General features: G+C 39.0%; 1 protein-coding gene and 1 long non-coding RNA gene across 13 annotated transcripts in view; one reads left to right on the top strand and one right to left on the bottom strand.

The window, feature by feature from the left end:
• ncoa2 (nuclear receptor coactivator 2) overlaps positions 1 to 27,155 on the bottom strand; it is a 312,874-nt gene that overhangs the window by 4,969 nt on the left and 280,750 nt on the right. For 8 of the 12 annotated variants that reach the window (XM_059982705.1, XM_059982722.1, XM_059982747.1 and 5 more), the window contains 8 exons: positions 23,573 to 23,794; positions 23,299 to 23,428; positions 18,903 to 19,077; positions 17,858 to 18,154; positions 15,923 to 16,012; positions 14,449 to 14,899; positions 10,563 to 10,740; positions 9,160 to 9,358 (listed from right to left, as the gene is read on the bottom strand). In XM_059982705.1, coding sequence (XP_059838688.1) covers positions 9,160 to 9,358; positions 10,563 to 10,740; positions 14,449 to 14,899; positions 15,923 to 16,012; positions 17,858 to 18,154; positions 18,903 to 19,077; positions 23,299 to 23,428; positions 23,573 to 23,794 — 1,742 coding nt within the window. The remainder of the gene's footprint in view (positions 1 to 9,159; positions 9,359 to 10,562; positions 10,741 to 14,448; positions 14,900 to 15,922; positions 16,013 to 17,857; positions 18,155 to 18,902; positions 19,078 to 23,298; positions 23,429 to 23,572; positions 23,795 to 27,155) is intronic. The other 4 variants (XM_059982773.1, XM_059982763.1, XM_059982738.1 and 1 more) reach the window with 3 other exon arrangements.
• On the top strand, positions 486 to 19,025 carry LOC132401037 (uncharacterized). Its single transcript, XR_009514463.1, has 3 exons — positions 486 to 1,540; positions 17,806 to 17,844; positions 18,889 to 19,025. It is a non-coding gene; the product is annotated as an uncharacterized LOC132401037 (long non-coding RNA).

Genomic DNA, 27,155 nt, shown 5'->3' on the forward strand with positions numbered 1-27,155 from the left:
TATGGAAACCTAGGAACATCTTAGCCATTCTCTCTGGTCTCTAGCTCAAAGAGCAAATTTGTTTTAAGTACTTCTTAAAAACAGCTTGCATACAAAAGAATAATCTTTCCTGCTGTTTGATTTGCAATGCACCTTGCTTCTTGCCCCAGTGATTGTGCAGTAGCAGCCAAGGAGTTAACAAGTCATGCACAAAGTTACACAGTTTAAATGTTTTAAAGTATTGCCTTTTAATGAGACAGCATAGATTTTTTTTTAAAGAAAAGGATTGTGTTGAGACTTGTTTTGCTTTTACATACACTAGTTAATAAATCTCCGTTGTACTAATGGAAATGTAATTAATTATTTATTGTAACTGGTTATTGGAGCAGTCTTGCAATGAATCTTTCATCCTGAAGAAGGGAAAAAAAAACCTTTAACTTCACATCAGCAACAACTATCATCCAAAAGGCAGCTTCTGTGGTAAATATTTAATGGCATCTGCTGTTTAAGATTAGCAGTCTATCAATAAGAGCAGGTGACACAATATCCCAACATTCATTGCTGGGACTTGGCTTCACTTCAAACTAGATTGATGAGGTAACATTACCCACAATATCTCCAAGTTTTAACTCAAGAGGTGCAAAGTCAATTTACTTAAGGATTGAATTCATGGGAGAATTGAAAAACTTACATGGAGTATTAAGAGAAAGATGTGGGAAATTATAAAATCTCACTGTGGAGCTGCAGTGAAAGAAAGCCACTAGCCACATTGAGGTTTGATACTACCTTTTATTCCTGCCATTTATCCTGGTACTGCTGTCATTATCAGGCAAAGTGGCCATTCTAAATGCCTGAGCTCATATCTGTGTTGGTTGATTGTATAACTGTGGAGGCTTCACCAAAACCTTTAAGTGTAACCAAAAACAAGATTTGAGGCATGAGGTTGAAGCTCACTTTGTTTTGTTTATCCCACAGAGAGCCAAGTGGAGCTTGGGCCTATCTGAGTACCCATAGCTGGAGTGGGTGGAGTTAAAGGAGAATTTGCTTAACGTGAGAATGAGTTCATCCAGGTGGAAGGGATCTGTGGAGGGCCACCAGATCATCATTGAGTGGCGGTGGGGGGGGGGGGGGGTGCAAATGTAAAACGGTTGTATGTCAAAGTCACACAGCATAGAAAGAGATCCTTTGGTCCACTAAGTCTGGACCAATCATTAACCTACTTGGCTGACAGCCAACTCCTCTTTGCGAAATGGGAGGAAACAGCAACACTGGGAGACAATGCAAACTCCACATGGACAACAGCCAAGGTGAGGATTGAACCCAGGTTTGTGTCACCTCTGTGTCACCTTTGTGGCCATTGCAAGGACAAGGCTTTTTGGGCCAGGAGACTGGAAAGCAGCATAGTAAAGGGGGGAAAAAAATTAAGGTGGTATGAGAGCAGGATGAAACCCAGACAGATCTGCTTGTGAATCCCTAGGAAGATCGTGCAGTGTGAACAGACTGTGGTGGGGAAAACTATTCTGGAAGACACTTGGATAATCTGTGACTGCCTGTGGCCCAGGTAAGGCTAAATCTCCTCTTTAAAAAAAAAAGCTGAACCCACTGGTAAGGGTTTACTTCAGGATGTGTCTGACAAAATTAGCAGTGCAATACCAGTAACAAAATGTTTAGCAAATAATTTTTCTCTTTTTCCATCTTTTTATTATCATTATTAATAACAACAAAATAAAATTGGTACATAGATAATGGGATTACAAACATACATATTTCAACTAACTATAAAAGATTACAAAAACAATGATTACAGTATAAATGAGTATTCCCACATCATAAAAGATACAATATACAAATAGACAAGGCAAACCTAGGTGTATCATAATATAGAATAAAAAAAATAAAAGGGAAAAAAGAAAGAAAAAAAATTCATTATGCAAAAACAAATCTAAAAATCTAATAACTAATAGAAGAAAAAAAACAAAAAAGAAAAAGAGAAAATAAAAAAAGAGAGAAAAGAGAAAAAAAAGGGCTGTTTATAATATCTCACAAAAATACAAAATCATCAGTGTCATCAACTCCGATCCTCTTGACATATATGAAAGCAAAACTGGAAAATCAAATAGGGCTGGAACAGGGTCCTATTACATCATATGAAAATATTGAATAAATGGTCTCCATATCTTTTCAAATTTAGAAGTGTCAAATACACCACTTCTAATTTTTTCTAAATTTAAACTTAACAGTTTGAGAAAACCAATGAAATACAGTAGGAGGATTAATTTCCTTCCAATTCAACAAAATAGATCTTCTAGCCATTAGTGTAAGAAATGCAATCATTCGACAGGCGGAAGAAGATAAATGAAGTGAGTCCATCATTGGTAAACCAAAAATTGCAGTAATAGGATGGGGTTGTAAATCAATGTTCAATACCGCAGAGATAATATCAAAAATATCTTTCCAATATTTTTTCAAAAGCGGACACGACCAAAAAATATGAGTTAAAGACGCTATTTCAGATTGACATCTATCACAAATAGGATTTATATAGGAATAAAAATGAGCCAATTTATCCTTGGACATATGGGCCCTATGTATGACCTTAAACTGTATTAATGAATGTTTGGCACATATAGATGATGTATTAACTAATTGAAGAATTCTATCCCAATTCTCAATAGGAATAATAAGGTTAAGCTCTCTTTCCCAATCATTTTCTGTCTTATAAAGGGGCTCTGAACATATCTTCATAATTATATTATAAAGTTTTGATATAAGCCCTTTCTGAAAGGGGTTTAATTCAAACAAATTCTCCAAAATATCTGAAGACAAAAAATTTGGAAAAGTAGGAAGCACAGTATTTAAAAAATTCCTAATCTGTAAATATCTAAAAAAATGAAATCTAGGCAAATTATATTTATTAGATAATTGCTCAAAAGACATAAAACAATTATCCAAAAATAAATCAGAAAACCGTAGTAATCCCTTAGTCTTCCAAGCCGAATAAGCTTGGTCTATAATTGAAGGGTGGAAAAAACAATTGGATACAATAGGAATATTTAAAACAAACTGAGTCAACCCAAAAAATTTCCGAAATTGAAACCATATACGTAAAGTATGTTTAACTATCGGGTTGTCAATTCGTTTTGGCAATTTAGAAAGAGCAAAAGGGGGAGAAGTCCCCAAAATAGAACCCAGTGCAAAACCTGGTACCGATTTAATTTCCAGGCTCACCCAATGAGGGCTAAAAGATCCATCCCAATCTTTCAACCAACATATCAAATATCTGATATTAACTGCCCAATAATAAAATTTAAAATTAGGCAATGCTAATCCACCTTCCTTCTTTGCTTTCTGTAAGTATATTTTACCTAACCTGGGATTTTTATTCTGCCATATATATGAGGAAATTTTTGAATCAACATTAGTAAAACAAGATTTCGGAATAAAAATTGGTACCGCTTGAAAAATATATAAGAACTTAGGTAAAATAACCATCTTAATAGTATTAATCCTAACTATCAGAGATAAAGATAATGGTGACCACTTAGTAAACAAGCATTTAATCTGATCAATTAAGGGTACAAAATTAACCTTAAATAAGTCTTTTGGTTTTTTGTGATTTTAATCCCTAAGTAAATAAAAGAATCATTAACTAATTTAAAGGTAAGTTTCCATAAATTGGTACAAAGCCGGCATGAGATTTTTGGATTGTTAGAAAAAAACATCATTCACTGCTTCATTTGGTGGTAAAGATGATCATGATGTATCTTTTTATTATGGAGGGGATTTAAAGAATCTTGGGGTGACACTGCATGCCATGGGTTTATCCATGGCGCAGGATCACCATTTGCCTGATAAATGGCAGGAACTGCATTTGGATTTAAATTTTCAGGAACAAGCTTTAAGGTATAATTTTCAAATAAGATTATATAAACTTAAAAGCACCTCCTCAATTTTAGTGGAGTATTACAAGCTTATTTTGATGCAGCAAAGGATTCTACAGGGCTATAAACTGGACATTATATGTACATTAGTTCCAATACTTAATTATGCAGTTGTAGAACTAATTACGTGCGCGGTCCAGCCTCAACTCTTAACTGAATATGCACTTAAATAATTCATCTATTTCATAATAAATTCAAAATACACATAATAGGACTTTAATTGGAATTGGGTCGTCATGGTACTTAATGTAGAATATATTTGCAGCTAAGAGCAATTCAAAATGTTCAGTGAAAATGGATTACTTTTATGATGCGCATGTTGCCACAAAAACAACCTTTAGCAAAGCAGTATATCTATGACACTGCTGACTGGAAGGATACATTATTTATACAGTATAAATAAAGAGCCACTGATCAACTGTGATTATGTTTTAAGTTTTTCTTATAAAAATTTTATATTAATTTTATCTTGGGCTCATCTTCAAAAGCACAGTTTGCATGATGGTTAATTACGTGATAATGACTAACATTCAGAGAGTCACAAAGTAATATCGCGCGGAAATAGATCCTATGGCCCAAATCACCCACGATGGCCAAGCCCACCTAGTGTAGTCCCTCTTGTCCATATTTGGTCCCTATCCCTTTAAATCAGGGGTTCACAATCTTTTTTGTGCCTTGGACCAATACCATTAAGCAAGGGGTCTGTGGATGCCAGGGTGGGAAAGCCTGCACTCAACCTTTCCTCCTATCTTTTCCATTTAAAATACTTATTTGGTGGTTTCACATACTTATATAAAACCATTATGAAAGTAACTGAGGTACGGACATCAATTTTTTTTTTGTCTCCCGACTGGAGGGGAAATGCAATGTAAATTGTATGACAGTTCATTTTGGCATTAAAGTATTGATTCCATTAATGTTCTAGGTTATCTCAATGATGTTATTCACAACCCACAGTTGCTTGTGATGGGTGTCTTATTATGCTGACTAACTTGGAAAAAGTGCAAGAGATTTGATCCTTTAGACTGAAAATGCTTCTGCCAAGAAGAGTGTAGTATTTTAACCAATTTCTTTTTAACCACCTCAGCAGCAAATATAAAGTGAATAAAAACATAAGAATGGGACTTAGGATTCTGGTCAACTAGTGTTCGTGCATTCTACCATGTCTGGTTACCAAAACAATAAATGAAAATCAAAAGATGCTGGAAATCTGAAATAAAAATGGGAAAAAGCAAGAAGCATCTTCCCATAGATACTGCCCGACCTTCTAGCATTTTCTGGCTTTACTTGGTCACCACAACATATGCACTCTCCCTCTACATCAGGATGCACAATATTTGAGAGAATTTCTTCAACAGTGAAAGGCAAACTTGAGAACTCTTTTCAGATAGGTCTTCTGAAAAATAGTTGCTGATTCAGTTCTTCCTCAGGACTTCCCCACACCTCCATCTGACCCCGTCACATATCTGACAACTCACTCACCTCCCACATTTTCCTATCATGCTCCTCCACTGCCACTATTCTCTATCCCGCCCTCAGCAAATTTCCTATATGATCCAACTTCCCTGGACCACGCACCAGCACCACCAACTCCCTCCTGTCCTATCTCCATCCTCTGTCTCACCAAAATCCCATCGAACACCATTGCAATGATTTTACATTGAAATTACATCAAACACCTAATCTACAAGCAGCTGATATTCTCTCTCTCTCTCTCTCTCTCATAAAGGCCTTTATGAGGGGTGATTGATAAGTTCATGGCCTAAGGTAGGAGGAGATGAATTATCCAGTTCTCATTACATGCACGTGCAGTTCAACTCAGTGAAAATGCAGGAAGTTTGAAGTTAATAACTCAACTCCTTCTACCTTAGGCCACGAGCATATCAATCACCCCTGCCTTGGACCACTTCTGGAGGTCCAAGATGCCGACTTCTGCAAAGAAGGGATCTGTATGTTCCACGACCGCTAGACTAAGTGTGTAAATGTAGGAAAAATAAATGTGCTAGGTTTTCTAAAATTGACTCCTTCTACCTCAGACCACAAACTTATCAATCACCCCTTGTATAATGATGCTCAAGTCCACAGTGGGCCTTGAAGTAAAACTTCCTGTGTGCAAGGTGAAAATGCTTTTTGTGGCAGAACTGTGTAGTGTTGGGTTTTTGAATGGAATAGTTGAGGGGTTCTATTGCTTTCTTAGTTTAGCGCAGCTTTTCAAGCACATACAACAATTAAAAGCAGGACATTAGCCACAATTAGACCTGCATTCTACATGCTTGGTTTACGTACTACAGTTTGGTTTTCAACACAATCATCTAATCTAAACTCATCATCAAGCTTCAAGAGCAGGGCCCGTGTACCTCCCATGCAAATAGGTACTTGACCTCCTCATTGACAGACCTGAACCAATGAAGACTGGCAAAATCACCTCCTCCTCACTGACCATTAACACGGGTACAGTGCGAGGCTGCGTGCTTAGCCCCCTGCTCTAGTGTGACTGTGGGGCTAAACACAGCTGCAACACCATCGTCAAATTCACCAATTTGCACGACTGTTGTTAGACAAACCATATGTGGTGATGTGTCAGCTTACTAGAGCGAGGCAGGTCACTTGGTTGAGTGCACCACCACCATCACCTCTCGCTCAATGTCAGCAGAACTAAAGGGCTGACTGCTGACTTCAGGAAGGGGAAGGAGAGTGAACATGCACACTACACTGAGGAAATGGCAGTGGAGCAAGCCAGCAGCTTTAAATTCCTTGGCATTAATGTATTGGATGATGCAGCCTGGGTCCAGCACATAGATGCAATCATAAAGAAAGCACACAAACATCTTTCTTAGCAGGTCAAGGAGGTTCAATCAAATACACTAACAAATTTCTACAAATGTACTGTTGTAAGTATCCTGAATGATTGTATCGTGGTGTGGTGTGGCAATTTGAATGTGTAGAAATATAAGAAGCTGCAGGGAACCCAATGCATCATGGGCACACAGCTTTCCACTTTTGCTAGTATCTACAGGAGGTGCTGCCTAAAACAGGCAACTCTACATCAAAGAACCCCACCACGTGGGCCATGCCATCTTTTCGTAGTTATCACTGGGCAGGAGGTGCAGAAACCTCCAGTGCTATACCACCAGGTTCAAGAATAGCTTTTTCCCTTCAGCTATTTGGGTTCTTGAACAAACGCCATATCCCTAATCAGAGTTTAGCAACACCATGACAATCTTGCACTGAAACAGACTTTATTTTTGCTTATTGTTTTCTTGTAAAAATTATGCATAATTTACATTAATTTGTTTTTCTTGTAAATGCTGTTTATACTGTATGATGCTAATAAGTTTATATGATGTAAGTTTTACATTACACCTGTACATATGACAAACTCAACTTTAACTTAATATTTAATATATTTTTTTAAATTAAAAAAAATCCAAGGCCAAACCACATTGGAGTTGGTTTATTATTGTCACATGGATTGAGATGCAGTGAAAAGTTGCCTTGCATACTGTTCAAATGAAATTATTACACAGTGCATTGAGGTAGTAAAGGTAAACTTTACTACTTCGAACAATGACAATGCAGAATAATGTATGACAGTTACAGAGAAAGTAGACAATAAGATGCAAGATCATAATGGTGTTGATTTTAAGTTCAAGAGGCCAACTTATCATACTACAGGCCATTAATTTAAGGTCTTTGTTCGCTTTGTCTCCTTTCTGCCTACACTGAGATTGCTTATATCCTCTTTCTTTATGCTACAGCCAATACTTACCCAGTCAGCAATTTTAGAGATGGGGGATATAATTTTTTAGGTGAGCCAATAGAGAGAAAAAAAAACTCCAAATTGCCTTTTTCAAAAATGCATTTACTTTTGCTAAGTTTCACTTTTGAGAAAGTTCCATTTTTCAAGTGTGTGAGGTATCATTGTGGAAGGTGATTGGGCAAAGGAGGGAGAAAAACAATAAAAACACATTTCAGTCCCCTACCTACAAGTTCAGAACAATTACATATTGAATAGAAATGCAAGAGCTGATATTCTCTGCCTGCACTTGAGAACTAAGAGCAATGATTGTATCTGACCATAGCTAGAACTACAGACCAAGGACTTTTCAGAGATACAAAAGTCTGCAGAGATGCTGATATCTGGAGCAACACGCAAAGCACTGGAAGAACTTAGCAGGTCAGGCAGCATCTAAGGAGGGAAATGGACATTCAACATTTTGGTCAAGACCCTCTGAGGCTTTGTGTGTTCCGCCAAAGGCCATTCAAGTATCTATTTGATAAAACTCACCGATCCAGCAGCTGAAATATGCCTGCAACACCACTATAAAAATAAGGGAAACTTCTCCCCATCTCATAAACTGGTCCTAACTGTCTTTACGTAGAAAGTTATAGTTGAGCTGTGATCCATGTTAACTGCAACATAAGGCATTAATAGAGAAGAGCTCTGCCTAGCATTTCTGGTCATGATTCAACATTGGTGGTCACTGTATAGCAGTTTGCACGAAAAGTGTCACCTTCCTTTCATGGCAGCCCTTTCACTTTGCCTGTTGGCAGTCAAAGGCTTTTAACAACCACATTTAAAAACAAAAATAGTTATGAAGAATGAAAATTAACTATATTAGAACACTAATATCTAAAATCATCAGGTTAAAATACACTGAACATTTACCAGTGCATCACTGAATTGAACCAAACCACTGCCTACATCACAGCCATTCTAGTTGTAAGCATATATCTGGATCCCTTCTTTAGCAATTCATTGCTATTACTGGATCCAGAGGTGGGTTTATGAAGGCGTGCCTGAATTTGACTTCCAGTATTGCTTGGACTTCTACTTTCAATTGTGTCAGCAATCGCCACAATGCAGGCCAACATGCTGGCAGCTTTTATAAAGCAACCATGAAAGGATCACATAGGACACCACACAACCTCACACCAGCGAAATAGTTTGTCACAGAAACACTAATATTATGGTACATAATTATGTTTGCCTGTTGGAGTTAATGCTTCAACCTTTCAGCAAAGGGCAGCATTTTACCAATAGCATCATTGGTCGATTTCATACTTTAAATGCTTTCTAGTATAACGTATTTTACACTTAAGGACTTTCAATATCTGAAAATGCCATGATCCTTTTCTGAGATGCATTTGTTGAAATCTTAGCACCTTGAATATCGGGCACTACTTGGCTGCTAATGCAATCTTCCTGATATTTAGAAAAACACTGCCCATCTCTTACCTGTTCAGCACCCATTGAGGACAACCCTGATGTAGGCACAGAGGTCATTGAGGTCATGCTGATCTGCCCTGACATCTGATTCATGTTGTTCATACCAGCAGTATTGGTTGCCATAGAAACACTGACATTCATGTTGTTGCTGTACATGCTGGTGTTTGCCTGCTGTCCAAACTGTGGTGGGGACGGCTGTGAAAACATGCTGAGAGGGAAAACAAAAATCATGGATTAGATTGAGTACATTTTCCTGAAAACTTTTACTTCTTGGAGTATATCTGTCAGTGAATCTTAAGGCACAATTCTTAAGCAGTAGACAACAAGGGCATTGCCTGCCACACTCAAGAGCTGAAATATTAAGTCTCAAACCCTCACTGGTGTTTTTATCTGATACAGGCTGAATTACTCCATTACTCTCCTCTGGACACCCTTTTATTTTATTGAGATACAGCACAGATAGCCCTTCCGGCCCTCTGAGCCACACCATCCAGCTACCCCGATTTAATCCTGGCCTCATCACAGGACAATCTACAATGACCAATTAACCTACCATCCGGTACGTCTTTGGACTGTGGGAGGAAACCCACACGGTCATGGGGAGAATGTACAAACCCCTTTCAGGCAGTGGAGGGAATTGAACCCAGGTTGCCTGTACTGTAATGCATTGTGCTAACCACCCAATTGCAATTGATAAAGATGATGTGCTCAAAATGCAGGTAACCCATCCCACTCATTCCATGAACTCCTTACCGTATCTATGTAAAGCATGGTTCATTTTGAATGGCAAAAGGTGGGCGGACAGGCTGAAAATAATAAAGGGTTTCTAGGGACTCTACTACACAGTTTTGTAACTATAACGGCAGCATCCATCATTAAAGTCCCCATCACCTAGGTCGTGTCCTGTTCTCATTGCTACCATCAGGAAGGAGGTACAGACCAAGCCTGAAGGCACACACTCAACGGCTTCTTTCCCTCTGCCATCTGATTTCTGAATGAACATTGAACCCATCAACACAACCTCACTACTTTTTAAAACTTATACTTCTGCATTACTTATTTTAACTATTTTAGATATATAAATATTATATACATTTTGCCCCCCCCCCCCCCATCATAGGACAAAACAATTAAAATAGTCCCTCCAAAAAAGCATGCTGGTAGATTGAATACCCAACATCAGGGCCTGCTAGATCAATACTATTTACCCTTCTCCACAATTCAATCACTCCTCGCTGCATAAGCACAATGTGACCTTTTTATTCTTAAAAAAAAAATTAGAAACAATGAAGGCTCCATTTGCTGCCAACCATCCTAAGAGTCTTGAGTGCGGTGGTGTATGTATCTACATCTGCCTGCTTTCTCAGCTGTCTCCCTCCGTAGTGGAAGTATGGAGGTGTTGGGGAAAGTACCTGTTTCCATTAATGCTTCCCTGTGGCCAGCCATTAATCTCAGAAGGTGATTGGTAGGTAGGTGTAGGCTGAGACTGCTGTATCATTGGACTCTGTGTATGACTCATCCTTGGAGACATTAATGGGCTTTGGGGGGTTGTCGACCCACCAAACCCTGCATCAGACTGCTGATTCATTCCTGTAAAACAAACCCCATAAAAAAACAACTTTGAACAATGTACAGCTTAAAAAACAATCTTAATATTTTAGTACACTCTATGTATTAAAATTATACAATTGAAAACTTCTCCTTTAATGACAATCAATCACATTGACAAGGAAATCTAAGTAAATGTCAACATAGTTGACATATTTTCTACCACTTGCAACTCCACTCATTTAATAAATTTACTGTGAAGAATGGCAGTAAATTATTAATTTTAAAAATGCACCCACTTCTCCATTACCAACAGAGCAATATGTCTCTGAGAATATCAAACACCTTCAAAGAATAATGAAATAGTGAGACAGCAAAACAGCATCAGCCTTCTGTGTCCTCAATTGTTTAACCTGTGCCCAGAATATTTGAAGATTAATTCTAGTACTTTAGAATGATTTGCCTCTTCAATCAGCTTATTTTGATCTTTGATTTGGTTCTATTAAAAATGTTCCAAATGCACAGTAAAGTCAATAAATGTGTGGAGGTTAAATTGTCTGAACTGCAATCATAGTCACAAATTTCAATAAACCTTTGTTTTTATTGTCTGAAGTAGCAACTTGTCCCTAAGAATTTTAATAGATGGACATGAGCAGGAATTAGCATTATATAAGTCTGTTTCTGAAGGTAAATTCACCAGGGACTGCTGAAAATTAATGCATTGTACCTATACATCTAATTAAATATATTTACTTCTCAACTTATTGGCATTCAGCTCCTGAAATTTAATTTTGAATATTTTCCCAACAGTGCCATTCAAAACCTGCACCAAACCTAAACCTAGCTTTGTCATCCATGGCCCCTTTTTCATGTATCGTAAAGTGTAGCTCACGATGAAATATTCATGGTCATAATAAATTAACTCCACTGGCGTAGAAGATGGATGACTTTCATAGAAAATGGCTATGTTAGGCTTTGTCTCCTTTATGCAACTATGCATGTTACTTATTAAGAAATTTTAAAAACTTGAGAGATTATGTTTTATCTTTTCCTCTTATCGATCTTACTTTTTCTCTGTTTATCGCAGACATTGGAATTTTGGCTAATACTTAAATTCTCCAGACCTACCCTCTGAATAGAAACAGCAACCTTAGGAAGTCAACTGTGATCTGACTAGCAAATATAGGGGAGAAAATGAATCAGATCTCCAGCTTTCTCAGTCTATAACACTGTGCCATTCCATTTAAATTCATTTCCCTCAAGAGTAAGCAGAATAGTTTGGCTAATTCTTGGTGGGAAGGCTCCTATTTCCCACAAAAGGATCAATGTTAGAATTTACTAGTCCTTAAAAATTTTATAAAGTCAGCCACTAGTGAACAAATTAAATGTGAATGAAACCTAACTGGCACTGTCACTTTCAAATAGAAGAAATTTTGAAATGAGATCTAAGGTGGAGATCAACAGTGTACAGGGATAAGAGACTAGAATATTGGATTAATGAACTAAATCAATCTCCATTTCTCATTTTTCTGTAACGTTTAACTGACATTAAAATGTTACTTGTCAAGTATCATTGATCCACTTTTTTCACTATTACACAATTTTATGTCAACATTTAAAATGGAAAAAGGTCTACAATTACATGTCACAATCTGCGGCCAAGATGACCGAATGTTTTCACTATTAAGCATGAGAGAGGTTTATAATAGTACTGAATTAGTTACGCCTGGGCCCGTAACACCCTACTTAACTAATCTGAAGGCTCAATTTGGAGAACAAATATATCAGAAGGTACAAGAAAATACTCATGTGAAATAAAGCATTTTCATTTGCTATCACTGAAAAAAAATCTATGACAAGAGTTTACAGGCAACATTTTGAGAGCAACAACTGCTATAATTCTTATGAGAGGTTTCTTCACCTGGGGAATAACATTCACAGTACCCACTGAATACTCAAAGTAGATTATTCCTGATAATAAAAACCTAGAGAATGTTTATTGCAAAGTGGGAAAACTTTTATATATGGAATTCAGGATCAAAGTCACTATGTTTGGAATACATTAAATTGCTACTATATTTGGAATGTTTCTATCATGTAAGATTCTTATTTTGGTGTAATATTTAATTCTTTAAACTGGCATTTATAAATGTCCCTTTCACATCCAATCAAATAGGGTGAATGGTGTATTAACGTGGATTTAATTATTTAACCAAAGCCTTTATAGGCATAAAAAGCACGGCCCCAAGAAAAGTTCCACAGATATTCAACATAGTTCAATTCTGCTCAGTGCAGTTTGGGAATTTATAAATTTCAATTCAATGTTTACTCAGTCTACTAAGTCTAGTAGTCCACTGTTAAGAATTCCACTGCATCCTGAATTAATGTATTGTTAGTGGGTAAAACATCATAAGAGTCTTGTTTCTTGAGAGAATACCTAATTCAACTCCTTTGGACTCTTTTTGTTGATGAGATTTATAAGTTAAATAATGACTAATTTGATCAGGGTTCAATTTAGTTCTGTAATGTTTACATACAGTTAGAAACTTTCTAAAACAAAATGCAAGTGCTATGTTATTTTAAACCATTTTGTACTGTATTTATCCAGCATTGATTTTGTACAATTCAAGTCAATGCCAGATATTTGAATGATTAACAACTGACACTGAAAATATTTTTAAAAATATAAATAGCTTTCTGTTGAACCTTTACAAATTTCATCATTGGCACAAAGCTTACTTCAACTCAGAACAGCTCTTCCCAATTGGTTCTGCATTATGTGTTAATTTTGCAGATGAGATTTCATTGTGAAAAGCACAAGAAAAGTAAATCCCTACAGTCAGGGCACAGAAACAAATTCTGCAACATCTTTGAAAGGACAAACACAATTTCACTCATGAATTAGTGATGTTCATTCCCAAGCAAAAAAATCTTACTGAAGAAATGGGTCTTATTATTCTACTGAGAGACAAAAATTAAATGTCAAAAATATATTCTAGGATTTCAGAGGATACAGCACATGCCATTTACCTCACCTCGTCTGGAAATATCCACTTAAAACTCATTTAGTTTAGCTTTGTTCTTTCTTTACATTGTAAATGCTCCCTTTTCCAGTCATTACTAATAAATTACATCAGCGTCCAAGCAGAGCTTGCAGTCGGGCACCTCTGTTATAGAATTTTTTCTGGGTATTGCTCTGACGCTAGGTCCAACAATTCATCCACATAATTTTTGAAAACTAATGATCAAAACAAACTAATTTTAAACATATCTGCTGATGTGAAATATCTCATCAATGGATTACTTTTTCCAGACTTAAGATCTGCCCTTTAGCCAGTTAGAAAAGCTTCTGTCCCTCTGCTATCAGACTCCTGTGCAGTCCATGAACCCATACACTCATTACTCCTTTTTCTGCACCATTTATATTTGTAATTTATATTATTGTCTTTGCACTATATGGTTACTGCAAAACAACAGATTTCAAGTCAAACATCAGTGATAATAAATCTGATTCTGAGAAGTGTGTTAGACAACGAAAGCATGCAAGTTAGTATTGAATCTTCACATTCACTTGTACTAAAGGGAAGGTGGGTAAGGTTAAATAAGGTAAAGACATTACAAGCAACAGCTCCACACCCAATGCAAAGCCAAATTAATTTCCCATCACACAAAGACAAGGCAGAATGCAATCTTTACAATAAATAGTTTTGCCATTCTAGTAGTTAACAGCACTCAGAGGAAAGGCAGTACCTGAGCTGGGAAACTGGAAGGCATTTTGCTGCATTTGGGGACTCATTACAGGCCCAAACTGTCCTCCCACATTTCCTATCATTCCCTGGTTAGCCAGATTCATCTGGGAGCCATGCAAGGAGCTGTGAGAGAGGAGCTGTGACCCAGGATTTGGGGACACCGGGGAGAAAGGGCTGGTGGAAGGTGGTGGGGAAGTAAGCCCAGTACCATAGTTCGGAGGGTATGGGAACTGTTGTGGTGATGCCTGAGGAATCCGAGGAGTGCTCATGGCAGTTGCTATGCTGCCAGAGGCTGCCATATTTGGTGGGATGTTCAGGCCCTGCTGCCGCATCATCATGGTTCTCTGTTGCACCTGCTGCTGCTGTTGCTGCTGAATCAATTGCCTTTGGCGCAGGTGCTGATTCAGAAGTTCACGCTGTCTCTGGGCCAGCATCTGTGCATTTATAGGTCCCTGAAACAAGAAATCAAAATTCGTCTCTCTCATGCACTCAGAATCTTTCTCCAAATCAGTTTGTAAGGAGCTGTGTGCTTTCACCGCTAAACATGTAGGAGAGGTTGGGGCTGAAAACTAAAATCAATATTATTTATAATAACCCCCCCCCCAAAAACAACTGTCTGAAATAACTGTCCATATCAATTCCAAAAATTAATAATAGAGCAAGTTTTTCCAAAATTGGAATTTATTCTATTAACATTTATAACAAGTTGAGGGGATTTTCCAAATAAAAATCCTGTTTTATTTTAATCAAGGTGACAGTCTGAATTATTTTGTGGTTTCTTATTATCTCTGCATACTGCAAAATGTTTTTGCCCAATTAATCCAAATTCATTTAATTTCTGACAGGTTTTCGAGAAAAAAGGGTGATGACATTTTGTTCAGTCTTTTACACCAATTTATCATATATTAATATTCTAATCTTTAAAACAATACAGATTACCATTGAAATTGGCAATGTTTTAACACAATGTTTTTAGTTAGATAAATTATTTGAAAATTGTAAGAACAATTTTAGTGTCTTCTGGTATAATTTTCATTGATCAAAAATGTGTATTTAACAGGCATGATTTCAAATCCATATTACATGTAGGTCTGAAAAGTCTTTCCTTTCAATTCTTTTGCTCCCTCACTCAAAAGTGTAGATTCAAGAATAATTTCCCAATTCATTTTCCTAAAGAGGCACTATTTTACATTTAAATAATATTGGTAAATATATTAAAACAATATATTATATGAGGTTAGGATGTAGACTCAGCTTCTTGGTCTCTGTAAATACCAGAAAAATTGCCCATCATTTTACTGCAAGATGTACAATTCACTCTCTTGATACCCAACGACCAAGTCAAGAGCAGGTAGCAAGTCTAGATCTCTGACCTGGATTGGACTTGTTCAGTAAATGAATGGGGAAACCATTATTTGAAATGAAGGACTGACAGAACGAGTCAGAGTCGTCTCACAGTGTTTTCTAATGCCTACCTGACCACTCATCTGCGGTGGCACACTAGCTCTTAGAGGTAGATTCATATTTGAGACAGTGGTGAGTGGGTTCATCAGTGGCTGTCGATTCTAACAAAACACAAATCACAAAATTAGTGATTACAAAAAAGATGCTGATTGTTTAATAACAAAAGCTGAAGAAGCATAGACATTGCAGAAGGAGCTACAGTCAACCCAGTGCCATAGTACTTGACAAATGCATCAAACTTATGTATAAGGGATTGAGACCAGGATTGAGTTTAACAGTGCTCCTGCCACCATCCACCTCTCCCTCTTTCCCTGTTGATCACTATCTGTTTTAATTAATGGGGAACAAGATTGTATATGAGTTACAAGAGACAAGACTTGCAGAAGCAATCTCCAAAAATTGAGCAATGCCAAGTCAAAAATTTTTTTATTAATCAGACAGGACAGCAAAAGTTTAATTGCTTATTGCTTGTCTGTAAGGATATAAATATTTATTATGTTAATATGGTGCTGCAATGCTTCTAAATATAAACTCTACAATCAACGATAATTGTGAAAGCTTCCTTGCATGATATATTTTTAAAAGGAATACTGTGCTTTCTTCTTCCTCCAAAAGAAAATGTGTAAACTAACAGAACATTTTCTTCAAGGAAGCTTCACATTTCCACAGCCTTTTTCCATAACCTCATGTTATCCAAATACGCTTTAAATTCAGGGAATCACTGTTAAGTGTGCTTGTTGCTTCATGTAGGAACCAGGGAAGCTAAATTGTGAAAAGGGCTGGAATACCAGGACTCCTTAACTCTTTAAAATACCACTTGATCTTTCACAAGCATCTTGAGAGAAGATGGGCAGACAGTTTATCCAAAGGAGAACACCTCACACAGAGCTGCATTCCCGCAGTAATGTGATAGATTTTCAATCCATTTCGGGTGTCAGAATTAACCTCACAATCTGAATGTGGGGACTACATCACCCCTGCCTTGTGTGCAATCATCTTACGTAGCAAGTGTTGAGTAAAACGAATTGAAGGTGGGGGTGGGCAGGATCAATTTCTCAATGCAGGCTTTCTGCCTCAAAAGAAGCAGCTGGTGATGCCACAGTTTACACTGAAGCCTCAAGGGTGTCAAGATTGAGAAGAGGCAATGCAGGCTGCAGCTGAAGACTCAATGGAGGAATCCAGCTCATCTTGTGGACTGTGCAGCAACCCCCCCAAACTGAGCTCATTCTTCTGGGATCAGGCACAGTCTTCACACTGGAATGGGTTCAATGTTACACAAGCTCCAAGGACGAGCACATCTGGACCACAGATGGAATCCATAACTAGATGTAGATACAGGGATTAGGGCTGGTGAATGCAGGTCTGTCCTTGCATTATACTGCTAGGCACAGGGCTATTACTGCATACAGTATTGGAGAGCGTAGGTGTGATACTGTAGAGCACTGGGATACAGTACCGATGGGCACGGATATGTCACTGAGTAATACTGGTATGCAGTGCACATGGGCACAGGTCTATGCCAGCATAACACTTGGGGCACTGCACTAGTGGGCACAGCCCTTGTGCATATTACTCATGGGACAGCTCTGTCACCATGTAACATCATGTAAGGGTATAATATGGTATCTGGTTGGCACTGACTAAAAATTCCAGTTCATTTGGACAATCGGTAGAAGCAAAAGAGGATGTTATCATCCCAGATGCTGCCTACCAAATATTTGCCTTATTAGAGAGGGGAATGTGTGTGAAAAGAGGGATAATCAGATTGAGTCAATGCCAAGGAAATATGTACACCTTCCAGACCTGGGCAAGTTAGAAATTTTTGCCCTCTAAGAGGAACGTGCTCAGCTACAGCTTTCTTTACAGTAACTTAGCTTTTATGTTTTTGTTTCAGAATGGCTTAGAGAACTGCTTCTGGAGTTTAGTGCAGAAGGTAAGTGCATTACTATTTGTTGTCCTTGAAGCCTTTGTTGAAGCTGAAGCCGGAGCTGATTGGGCTGGTTAGGCACCATCCCAGATGACCTCAGTGCAGGCCTTGGTTGCATACGTAACATCGGGTATCCTGGGCGTTGTCCCATTTGAGCTGCCAGAGGATGAAAGTTAGGTTCCTGCATGGTAGAATAGTTTCCTTGTACTACTGTCGTCTGTGGACCATATGGCTGATTATAGACTTGAGGTTTTTCTACCATCATTGTGGACTTCTGGCTCGGAAAAGACTCTGGCTGGTGATCCACACTTTGGCTCTGGAAAAACAAAGGCAAAACTTAAAGTTGGTCTTTTCTCCTCCCTAAATATTATTTATTCTTTGCCAATTTGCACAGGACTCAGGTAATAACACCAGATTGTCACCCTTATGATTCTGCTTCTCAATTTTGCCTCATCATTCCTCACAATCATTTCGTTCAACCTCCTTCCTCAACTTACCCGCAGAATCCACAGGGGCCTCCCACTCCCCCTCCAATTCCTTCTCTGTCCTTAACCCTAGCACTGTTAAGCAACATGCACTTTGAAACTCTTTGCTACTGTGAAGTACCTGTTCTCCTAACTATGCTATTATATCACAAATGCATTTCACTTTTCTCCCCTCACTGGAATGGCTCCCCGTGCTCTGGTGAGTTTGCACTCTCTCAATGCAGTACCACCTGTGAAGAGACAGGAAATAGCGACATTGTACCTGCTGGACTATGGTACTTTCGGAACACTCCTCCCAATGCCCCAAAATGCCTCTTCTATAGTCATTGCCAGTCTCTGGACTAAAGCAGATGTAGTTTGGTGTAAAGATAGTTAAAGGAATGGGTTAAAGTTGAGAAAGTGGAACTGCTTAGCAGCAGATCAGGCTTAAGGATTCTCCTGGTAACTCTTGGCTCCTACTTCTCAGTAAGTTCACACCGGAGGGTTTTTCTGCTAGTAGTGTAATCTGCAATTTTGTGAGTCAGAACTTACAGTGGCACCTTCTTGTTCTCTACCTTTTCTGCAGGTATGAGCATTTACCTGATTAACGAGTTCAGGTATTCCAAGTGCCCGGTCAATTTCCTCCAGTCCCAGTTCATCAATGTTTTTTAGTGCTGAACGTAACTGGTCTAGAATGGCACCCTCATCATTTGTAGCTTCCGTTGGTAAAGATGGACAAAGCAGATCATCTTGAGAACTGCTGTACGACTGCCTACTAATGTGAAAAAAAGATTGTACTTAAGATGTTCAGACAAGTTTTTAACATTTCTCTGTGTGAAAAACACAAAATAAAATTGTAGCATTGCTATAGTCAAAATGATTGTTTTTCAAACAGAATATGAATTGTATTGGTTTGCAGAAGAGTTTTACTTTTAATTAAGAAAGATCAACCATATTTTGATTTTTCCACATCCCTGATGAAGGGTATTTTCCATTAAGCATCTATTCCAAAATTTACTTTATTGAAGCCAGAATCAAATAAAGATATTTATTTGCAATAAATAAGCAACCAGGTTAGGTGCACTTTTTCAACTACATGTGGCTCACCCTTCCCATTTGTGTAAACCCCACCTTGAATGATGCATTTCAAGCTCCACTTTTACACAGATTGTTTAAGTTTATGCCTCAACATCCTGTATATCCTTAAATGTGTGGTAAATATGAGCTTCAGCAGGAAGTCAGCTGTCGTTTCAGCTGATGCCTCTTTCTGTGGCCAATGCAACAAGTCGGGGGAAGGGGAGTGGAACAAAATGAGGAGGAAATACACAAAGAAGAGTGGCGTTAGGAGCCAGTGCTAGTATGAGTACCCAGGACATCTTCAGGGAGCGGTGTCTCAAAAAAGCAATGTCCGTTATTAAGGACCTCCAGCACCCAAGGCGTGCCCTATACTCACTGTTACCATCAGGTAGGAGGTACAGAAGCCTGAAGGCACACACACAGCGATTCAGGAACAGCTTCTTCCCCTCTGCAATCCAATTTCTGTATGGACTTTGAACCCTCAGACACTACCTGACTTTTTTAATACATACTATTTCTGTTTATGCACTCTTTTAATCTATTCAATATGCATATTGTAATTGATATATTTATTTATTATTATTTTTATTTTTTTGTTTTCTCTTCTGTACTATATATTCCATGGAACTGCTGCTGCTAAGTTAACTAATTTCACGTCACATGCCGGTGATAATAAACCTGATTCTGATTTGCAAAGGATCGGGATCTGCTTTCTGTTTTGTTGTTCGGGGCAATGTTCAGGCAAATTAGAATAAGACCTTAAGACATGGGAGCAGAATTAGGCCATCTGGCCCATCGAGTCTGCTCCACCATTCAATCATGGCTGATCCTTTTTTAGAGCTCCTCAACCCCAGTTCCTGGCGTTCTCCCCGTGACCTTAGATGCCATGCCCAATCAAGAACCTGTCAATCTCTGCCTTAGATACACCCAAAAACACTCAATGCCTTTTATGCTCACCTTAACCATCAAAATATGGAGGCACCTTCACAAACCTGCATAGCACTTAATGACCCTGTGATTTCAGTCTGTGAGGCTGATGTGAGAGCATCCTTTAGGAAGGTGAACCCACGGAAAGCATCTGGCCCAGACGGGGTACCTGGCCGAGTACTGAAGGCCAGTGCTGATTCACTGGCTGGAGTCTTCACCAAAGTCTTTATTTAACCTCTCGCTTCAGCAGCCTGAGGTATCCATCTGTTTCAAGCAGGCTTCAATTATACCGGTGCCTTTAGAAAATGGTAATCTGCCTCAATGACTCATCCAGGAGCACTTACATTCATTGTGATGGAGTGCTTTGAGGGGTTAGTGATGAAACATATTAACTCCTGCCTGAGAAGCGACTCGCATCCACTCCAATTTGCTGACCATTACAACAGGTCAACAGCAGATGCCATTTCATTGGCTGTTCACTCAATTCTGGAACATCTGGATGGCAAAGGTGCATACACCAGGATGCTCTTTATTGACTACAGCTCGGCATTCAGTACTACTAATTAATAAGCTTCAATCCTAGACCTTACCATCTCCTTGTGCAACTGGATCTTTGATTTCCTCTCTTGCAGACCCCAGTCAATTCGAATTGGCAACAACATTTGCTCCATGACCTCCCTTGCCACAAGTGCACCGCAAAGCTGTGTGCTTAGCCCCCCTGCTCTACTCACTTTATACTTCAGACTGTGAGGCTAAGCACAATTCCAGTGTCATATTTAAGCCTGCTGACAACACCACTGTTGTTGGCTGAATCAATGGTGATGGTGAATCAGTATATAGGAGAGAGATTGAAAGCCACAACAACCACCTCTCACTCAACGTCAGCAAGACCAAGGAGATGATTATCGACTTGAGGAGGAGGAAGCTGGAGATCCATGAGCCAGTCCTCATCGGGGGATCAAAGGTGGAGAGAGTCAGCAAATTTAAGTTCCTCAGTGTTATCACTTCATAGGATCTGTCCAGCACTTCAATATAATTACAAAGAAAGCATGGCAGTGCCTCTACTTCTTAGCAGTTTACAAAAATTCAGCATGTCACCTAAAACTCTGACATATTTCTATAGATGTGTGGTGGAGACTATATTGACTGGTTACATCACAGCACAGCATGGAAACAGCAATGTCCTTGTATGGAAATGTCTATGAGAATATGGCCCATTCCATCACAGGTAAAGCCCTCCCCACCACTGAGCACATCTCCATGGAGTGCTGTTGCAGGAAAGCAGCATCCATCATCAGGGACCCCCACTATCCAAGACGTACTCTCTTCTTGCTGTTGCCATTAGGAAGGTAGCACAGGAGACACAGGACCAACAACACCATGTTCAGGAACAAAGAGTTATTGCCCCTCAACTATCAGGCTCTTGAACCAGAGGGGTTAACTTCACTCATCCCATATCTGAAGCGCTCCCACAACCTATGACCTCATTTTCAAGGCATCTTCATCTCATATTCTTGATATTTATTGTTTATTTATTACTTTTGTTAATTTTTCCTTCTTTCGTTTTGTATTTACATAGGCTTTTTTTTCCACATTGATTGTTGTCCATCCTGCTGGGAGCGATCTTCCATTGATTGTGTTCCATTGTGTTTCTTGTATCTACTGTGATTAATCTCAGGGTTGCATATGGTGACATAAATGTACTTTGATAAATTTACTTTGAACTTTGAAGTTACTTTGAACATTAATAAGATTATTAAGGGATTGGACACACTGGAGGCAGGAAGCATGTTCCCGCTGATGGGTGAGTCCAGAACTAGAGGCCACAGTTTAAGAATAAGGGGTAGGCCATTTAGAACAGAGATGCGGAAAAACTTTCTCACCCAGACAGTGGTGGATATGTGGAATGCTCTGCCCCAGAATGCAGAGGAGGCAAAGTCTCTGGATGCATTCAAGAGAGAGTTAGATAGAGCTCTTATAGATAGTGGGGTCAAGGGATATGGGGAGAGGGCAGGAACGGGGTACTGATTGTGTATGATCAGCCATGATCACAGTGAATGGCGGTGCTGGCTAGAAGGGCCGAATGGCCTACTCCTGCACCTACTGTCTATTATCTATTGAGAAAATTACAACATCATACATGCAGTTTGGCCCACGATGTTGTAGCGACCTTTTAACCTACTTTAACATCAATCTAACCCTTCCCTTCTACATAGCCTGACATTTTTCTATCATCCATGTGCTTATCCAAGAGTTTCTTTACTGCCCCTAATGTATCTGCCTCACCACCATCCTTGGCATTTAAGAGGGATTTAGACAGACACATGGTGAGGGAGATAAGCAGGGCTATCCCTAGAAAAGCAGACCAGCATGGACTAGATGGGCCAAAGGACCTGTACCTGCGCTGTAATGCTCTATGACATTCCCATTAACTCTTCTTGACTTTCTGTGCCAGTAACCTACACTGAGCTGTAACTTACAATCATCAGCTAACTGAACAGCACACTTTGGCTGCTATGAGGAAACCAGGAAACCACATGAGGTCCACTTTGCAAGAACTTGCTAACTTTCTACATACGGCAACCAAGGTCAGGACAAGATCCAGTTAACTGCTGTGTCACCATGTCGCCCTAAGATGTATACTCTTAATTAGTTAAATCAACATAACCCATGTACCCACAGATCATTTCCACTTTGATATGGAGAATATCTCTTTCATGTTATGTGTTTTTTAATGCTGCATCAAATCTGGAGTAATAATCATTTCGTTCTGCAGAACGACAAACAATCTTGAATCTTGAAACTCTCATAATAGTTTTACTCCTTTCCAATCTGAAGTTGTCAGCTCCCATTTAAGATCTTTGAACTATTAATAGTTCAAAAGCTGCTCTCTCTGTGAAACGGTAAGATACTGCTGGAATAATGACCATCAACTCAATTCAAATTCTTTGAAAAGACAAGTTATTTAGTTATAAGCAATACTGCAACTTACCGATTTTGATTGGCAAAAGGCCCCTGATCAATAGGCATTATACTGTCAGGCCAAGGTGCTGTTTGGTTTGGAGGTGCTTGTTGCTGACCATACGATGAACCTCCCATACCCACCTCAATTTCTGATGACCCTGATCAAAGTGAAAGGTAGCAGAAAAGCAATTGCTTTTTAAAGTGGCATTTGATACCTCTTAGAGAATAATACATATTTTTACAAATGTAGAAGCTTTTCTTAACAAAGTAAGGCATTGGAATTAAAAAATGCTGCAACATACCCATCATTTGCGTTTGGAGCATCGATCTCTGACCAGGCTGACTGTTGGGTCTCATTGGAATAGCAGATGTAGGACTGCCGATCATGCTGCCTTGCAGTGTTGTCCTGCTTATTGTGTTGGATCCTGAGCTGCCCGTGGTGTTTGCAGCAGAGCTCGACTGACACCAGTCTACAGAAGCCATGCTGGGTCGGGGGGCTCCACTTGCCATACTACTGACCATCCCTAGGAAGGAACAAGGAAGGCTGGAGAGTAATCCTGCTTCTGGAATTCATTTACCTTTTTCAGGCAGTACACGTTGTATAAATCCTTATCGTGCTACTTTGACAAGTTCTTGTCATCCATTTATTTTCAAATCTGAAATTACTGCAGAGCTCTTCATTGTAGAGACATTTTCCCGTTGGTATGCAGCACTATAAAACACGACTCCCAATAAAATCGAGTCATTTAGTCTCAAAATATCAAAAGTTCAGTGAACGTGCATAATATCTCTTCTGTGGACTACAAATACTGTAAAATCTTGCTGATAGGAAGTGTTGCTTTATGTACGAGTGACAGGTGCCGAGGAGTGTGGATAACCCTAGCTTCCTTCCTGAGGAAGTGAATCACTTTTGCTACCAAATACGTCAATGCTTTACTTTCCAAATGAGCTGAAGATAAGTTACTAAAACCCAACAGCAAGTGCTCTTTTTACATGTAAAACAACTTATTGCGACTGAGAAATTTAATGTATTTTTAAACGTGCTGGCATACAAGGCCAGAAACTAATTATTCAGTAGAGGAGGGGGGGTCAATGACACCTTTCAGTCAAAATTTTAAGTATTACACAACACAGGAAAATTACACAAACATTTTTCCGATGTTTGTCTCTAATTGCAACTCATAATGGGTATACCCTGTCTGGGGAAATCCTCCTCCTTCCATTATGATCAAAGAATCACGTCAATTATGCTCCTGCTACTTAAGCCAGACCACTTCCACTGATTTATCACAAATGAACTTTTATGAATGATTGTTTTAAAGCAAAGTCACTATAGGAAGCATTATTATTGACTATAATGACACCTTCAAGTGGTATACATGATACTGTAATGTTAGAGTCCTCTCTTAATCAGTTAAAAGATGGCATGCTAGATTATAGCATTTACGTAAAAGTTTATTGAATAAAGTTTTTAAATTGAACAGGCATTTCAGCTTCCAGTTCTTTGAAATACAAGCCTCAAATGGCACTTTGAAAGTTTGAGACAGGTATGGTAAGCATCATTTTGGTTAGTGGGAGTTAAATGCTGGGGAAGAGACATAGTGCACATTAATCATCATTTTCCTTTTGAAGTAATTTCAGTTAGCTGCCAATTACCTCATACAATACTTCATGAATTAATTTTTTTGCACTATTTATTTTGTAATTTATATTAGTTTTATGCCTTTGCACTGTACTGCTGACATAAAGCAACACATCTGACATCAAACAAGACAGTGATGATAAACCCAAAATTCTCTGCACTCACATAATTAAAAAATAAGGCAGCCATTAAACACACTTTACAAATGCAAACACGAGGAAATCTGCAGATGCTGGAAATTCAAACAACACACACAAAATGCTGGTGGAATGCAGCAGGCCAGGCAGCATCTATAAGGAGAAGCAATGTCGACGTTTCGGGCCGAGACCCTTTGTCAGGACTAACTGAAAGGAAAGATAGTAAGAGATTTGAAAGTACCCCATCCCTGACATATTTAGTTGTTTGCTTGTTCTCCATCTCCCTCTGGTGCTGCCCCCCCCTTCTTTCTCCTGAGGCCTCCCGTCCCATGATCCTTTCCCTTCTCCAGCTCTGTATCACCAATCACCTTTCCAGCTCTTAGCTTCATCCCACCCCCTCCAGTCTTCTCCTATCATTTCGCATTTCCTCCTCCCCCCCCCCCACTACTTTCAAATTTCTTACTATCTTTCCTTTCAGTTAGTCCTGACGAAGGGTCTCGTCCTGAACCGTCGACATTGCTTCTCCCTATAGATGCTGCCTGGCCTGCTGTGTTCTACCAGCATTTTGTGTGTGACACTTTACAAATGAATAGAATACCACCTACTGCTGTTACGCTAATTCCTCTTTGTCTCCACTCACAAGCACACAATGTGACCATTTTTTCAGAAAGACACTGTTCTAGCTCAATATTCAACACCATTTTGTCCTTATATCTGAAAAGCTCTCAGAATTCTTTTAATAAAAACAAGGTTACTTAGTCCTCAAGAATTTCTTTTGCAAAGTGAGTAATCAACAGCTTCAATTACACCTTCGAGCCTAGCCAAACGGATGTCATATAACACATTCACTTTGTTCTTGATATTTCAAATTTCAGTTAAAGTATTTGACCTAACCAAGAAGTGCCTAGTCCTACTTCTTTAAAAAAAAATCCATTAATTGGATGTGAGTCAAGCTAGCACTGTCAGTATTTACAGCCCGTCCTGACAGTTCTTGAGGAGGTCATGAACCATTTTCACTGCAGTTCCCTTAGTGAGGATAACTCCCACAGTGCTGCCGGGAGCCAAGAGTTCCAACTTTTAGATCAGGTGATGAAGGAATGACGAAATGTTTCAGTTTAACATATAACCAGGAGGGGAGATCACAGGCAGCGTGCCTAATGGTTGCAAGCTCTGCCAGAAAACTTTGGTTAGGCGTTTTGGCCCATCTTGCAGATTCTCTGGTATATAACACTGGGAAGTCTGGTACAATCTGAAAGCTGGGTTTCAGCAAGAGATCCACAGTTCATTTCTTAGGATGTATCCAACGAACTGATACGACAGAAGGGTCCTCTGGATCATGGAAATTAAAATCCGCCAAAGATTACACAGTTAAGATTGTGTTCAACACAACATACTCTCAGTGAGTACTCTCAATAGGCAAAGGCAAGACGTGACTTGGCTTGGCTTTATATCTGTGTGCAACTCACAAAGCCAAGGAGGATAGAAACTGAACTAAACCAGTATTAGACAATGCCATTGCAATTATATGAGGCATTTCAGTACTTTAACACTGATCACATAAATCTTCTAATACCAGGACAAGCAAAGGAAGCAAACACTTGAAAAGTGTTTGCATTAAAAAGAAAGTCTCCAGATAGTAAGGGTAAGATTACTTAAACATGGTCTCTGCACCTGATGTCTCATGAAAAACATTGCTTTTGGGAGTGAAGATACATGACACAACATTCTAACTGCAATAACATCTTCACATTCTCTGCCTCAGAACTGAATTGATACCATCACCAGTTGGCAGGTGTACAGCATCAACTCAACTTCTCAAATATTAAAGGGCATAGACAGAGTGGACATGGAGAGGATCTTTCCTGTAGTGGGGGAGTGTACAACCAGAAGGCACAGTCTCAGAGTAGAAGGATATCCCTTTGGAACAAAGAGGAGGAGGAATTCCATGGGGTGGTAAATCTGGAATTCATTGCCACAGACAGCTGTGGAGGCCACTATTGGGTTTATTTAAAACAGAGGTTGACAGATTCTTGATTAGTAAGGGTGCCAAAGGATAAGGGGAGAAGGCAGGGGAATAAATCAGCCACTATGGAATGGCACAGCAGA

This window comes from Hypanus sabinus, chromosome 1 (assembly GCF_030144855.1).
Source record: "Hypanus sabinus isolate sHypSab1 chromosome 1, sHypSab1.hap1, whole genome shotgun sequence".
Taxonomy (NCBI): Eukaryota; Metazoa; Chordata; class Chondrichthyes; order Myliobatiformes; family Dasyatidae; genus Hypanus; species Hypanus sabinus.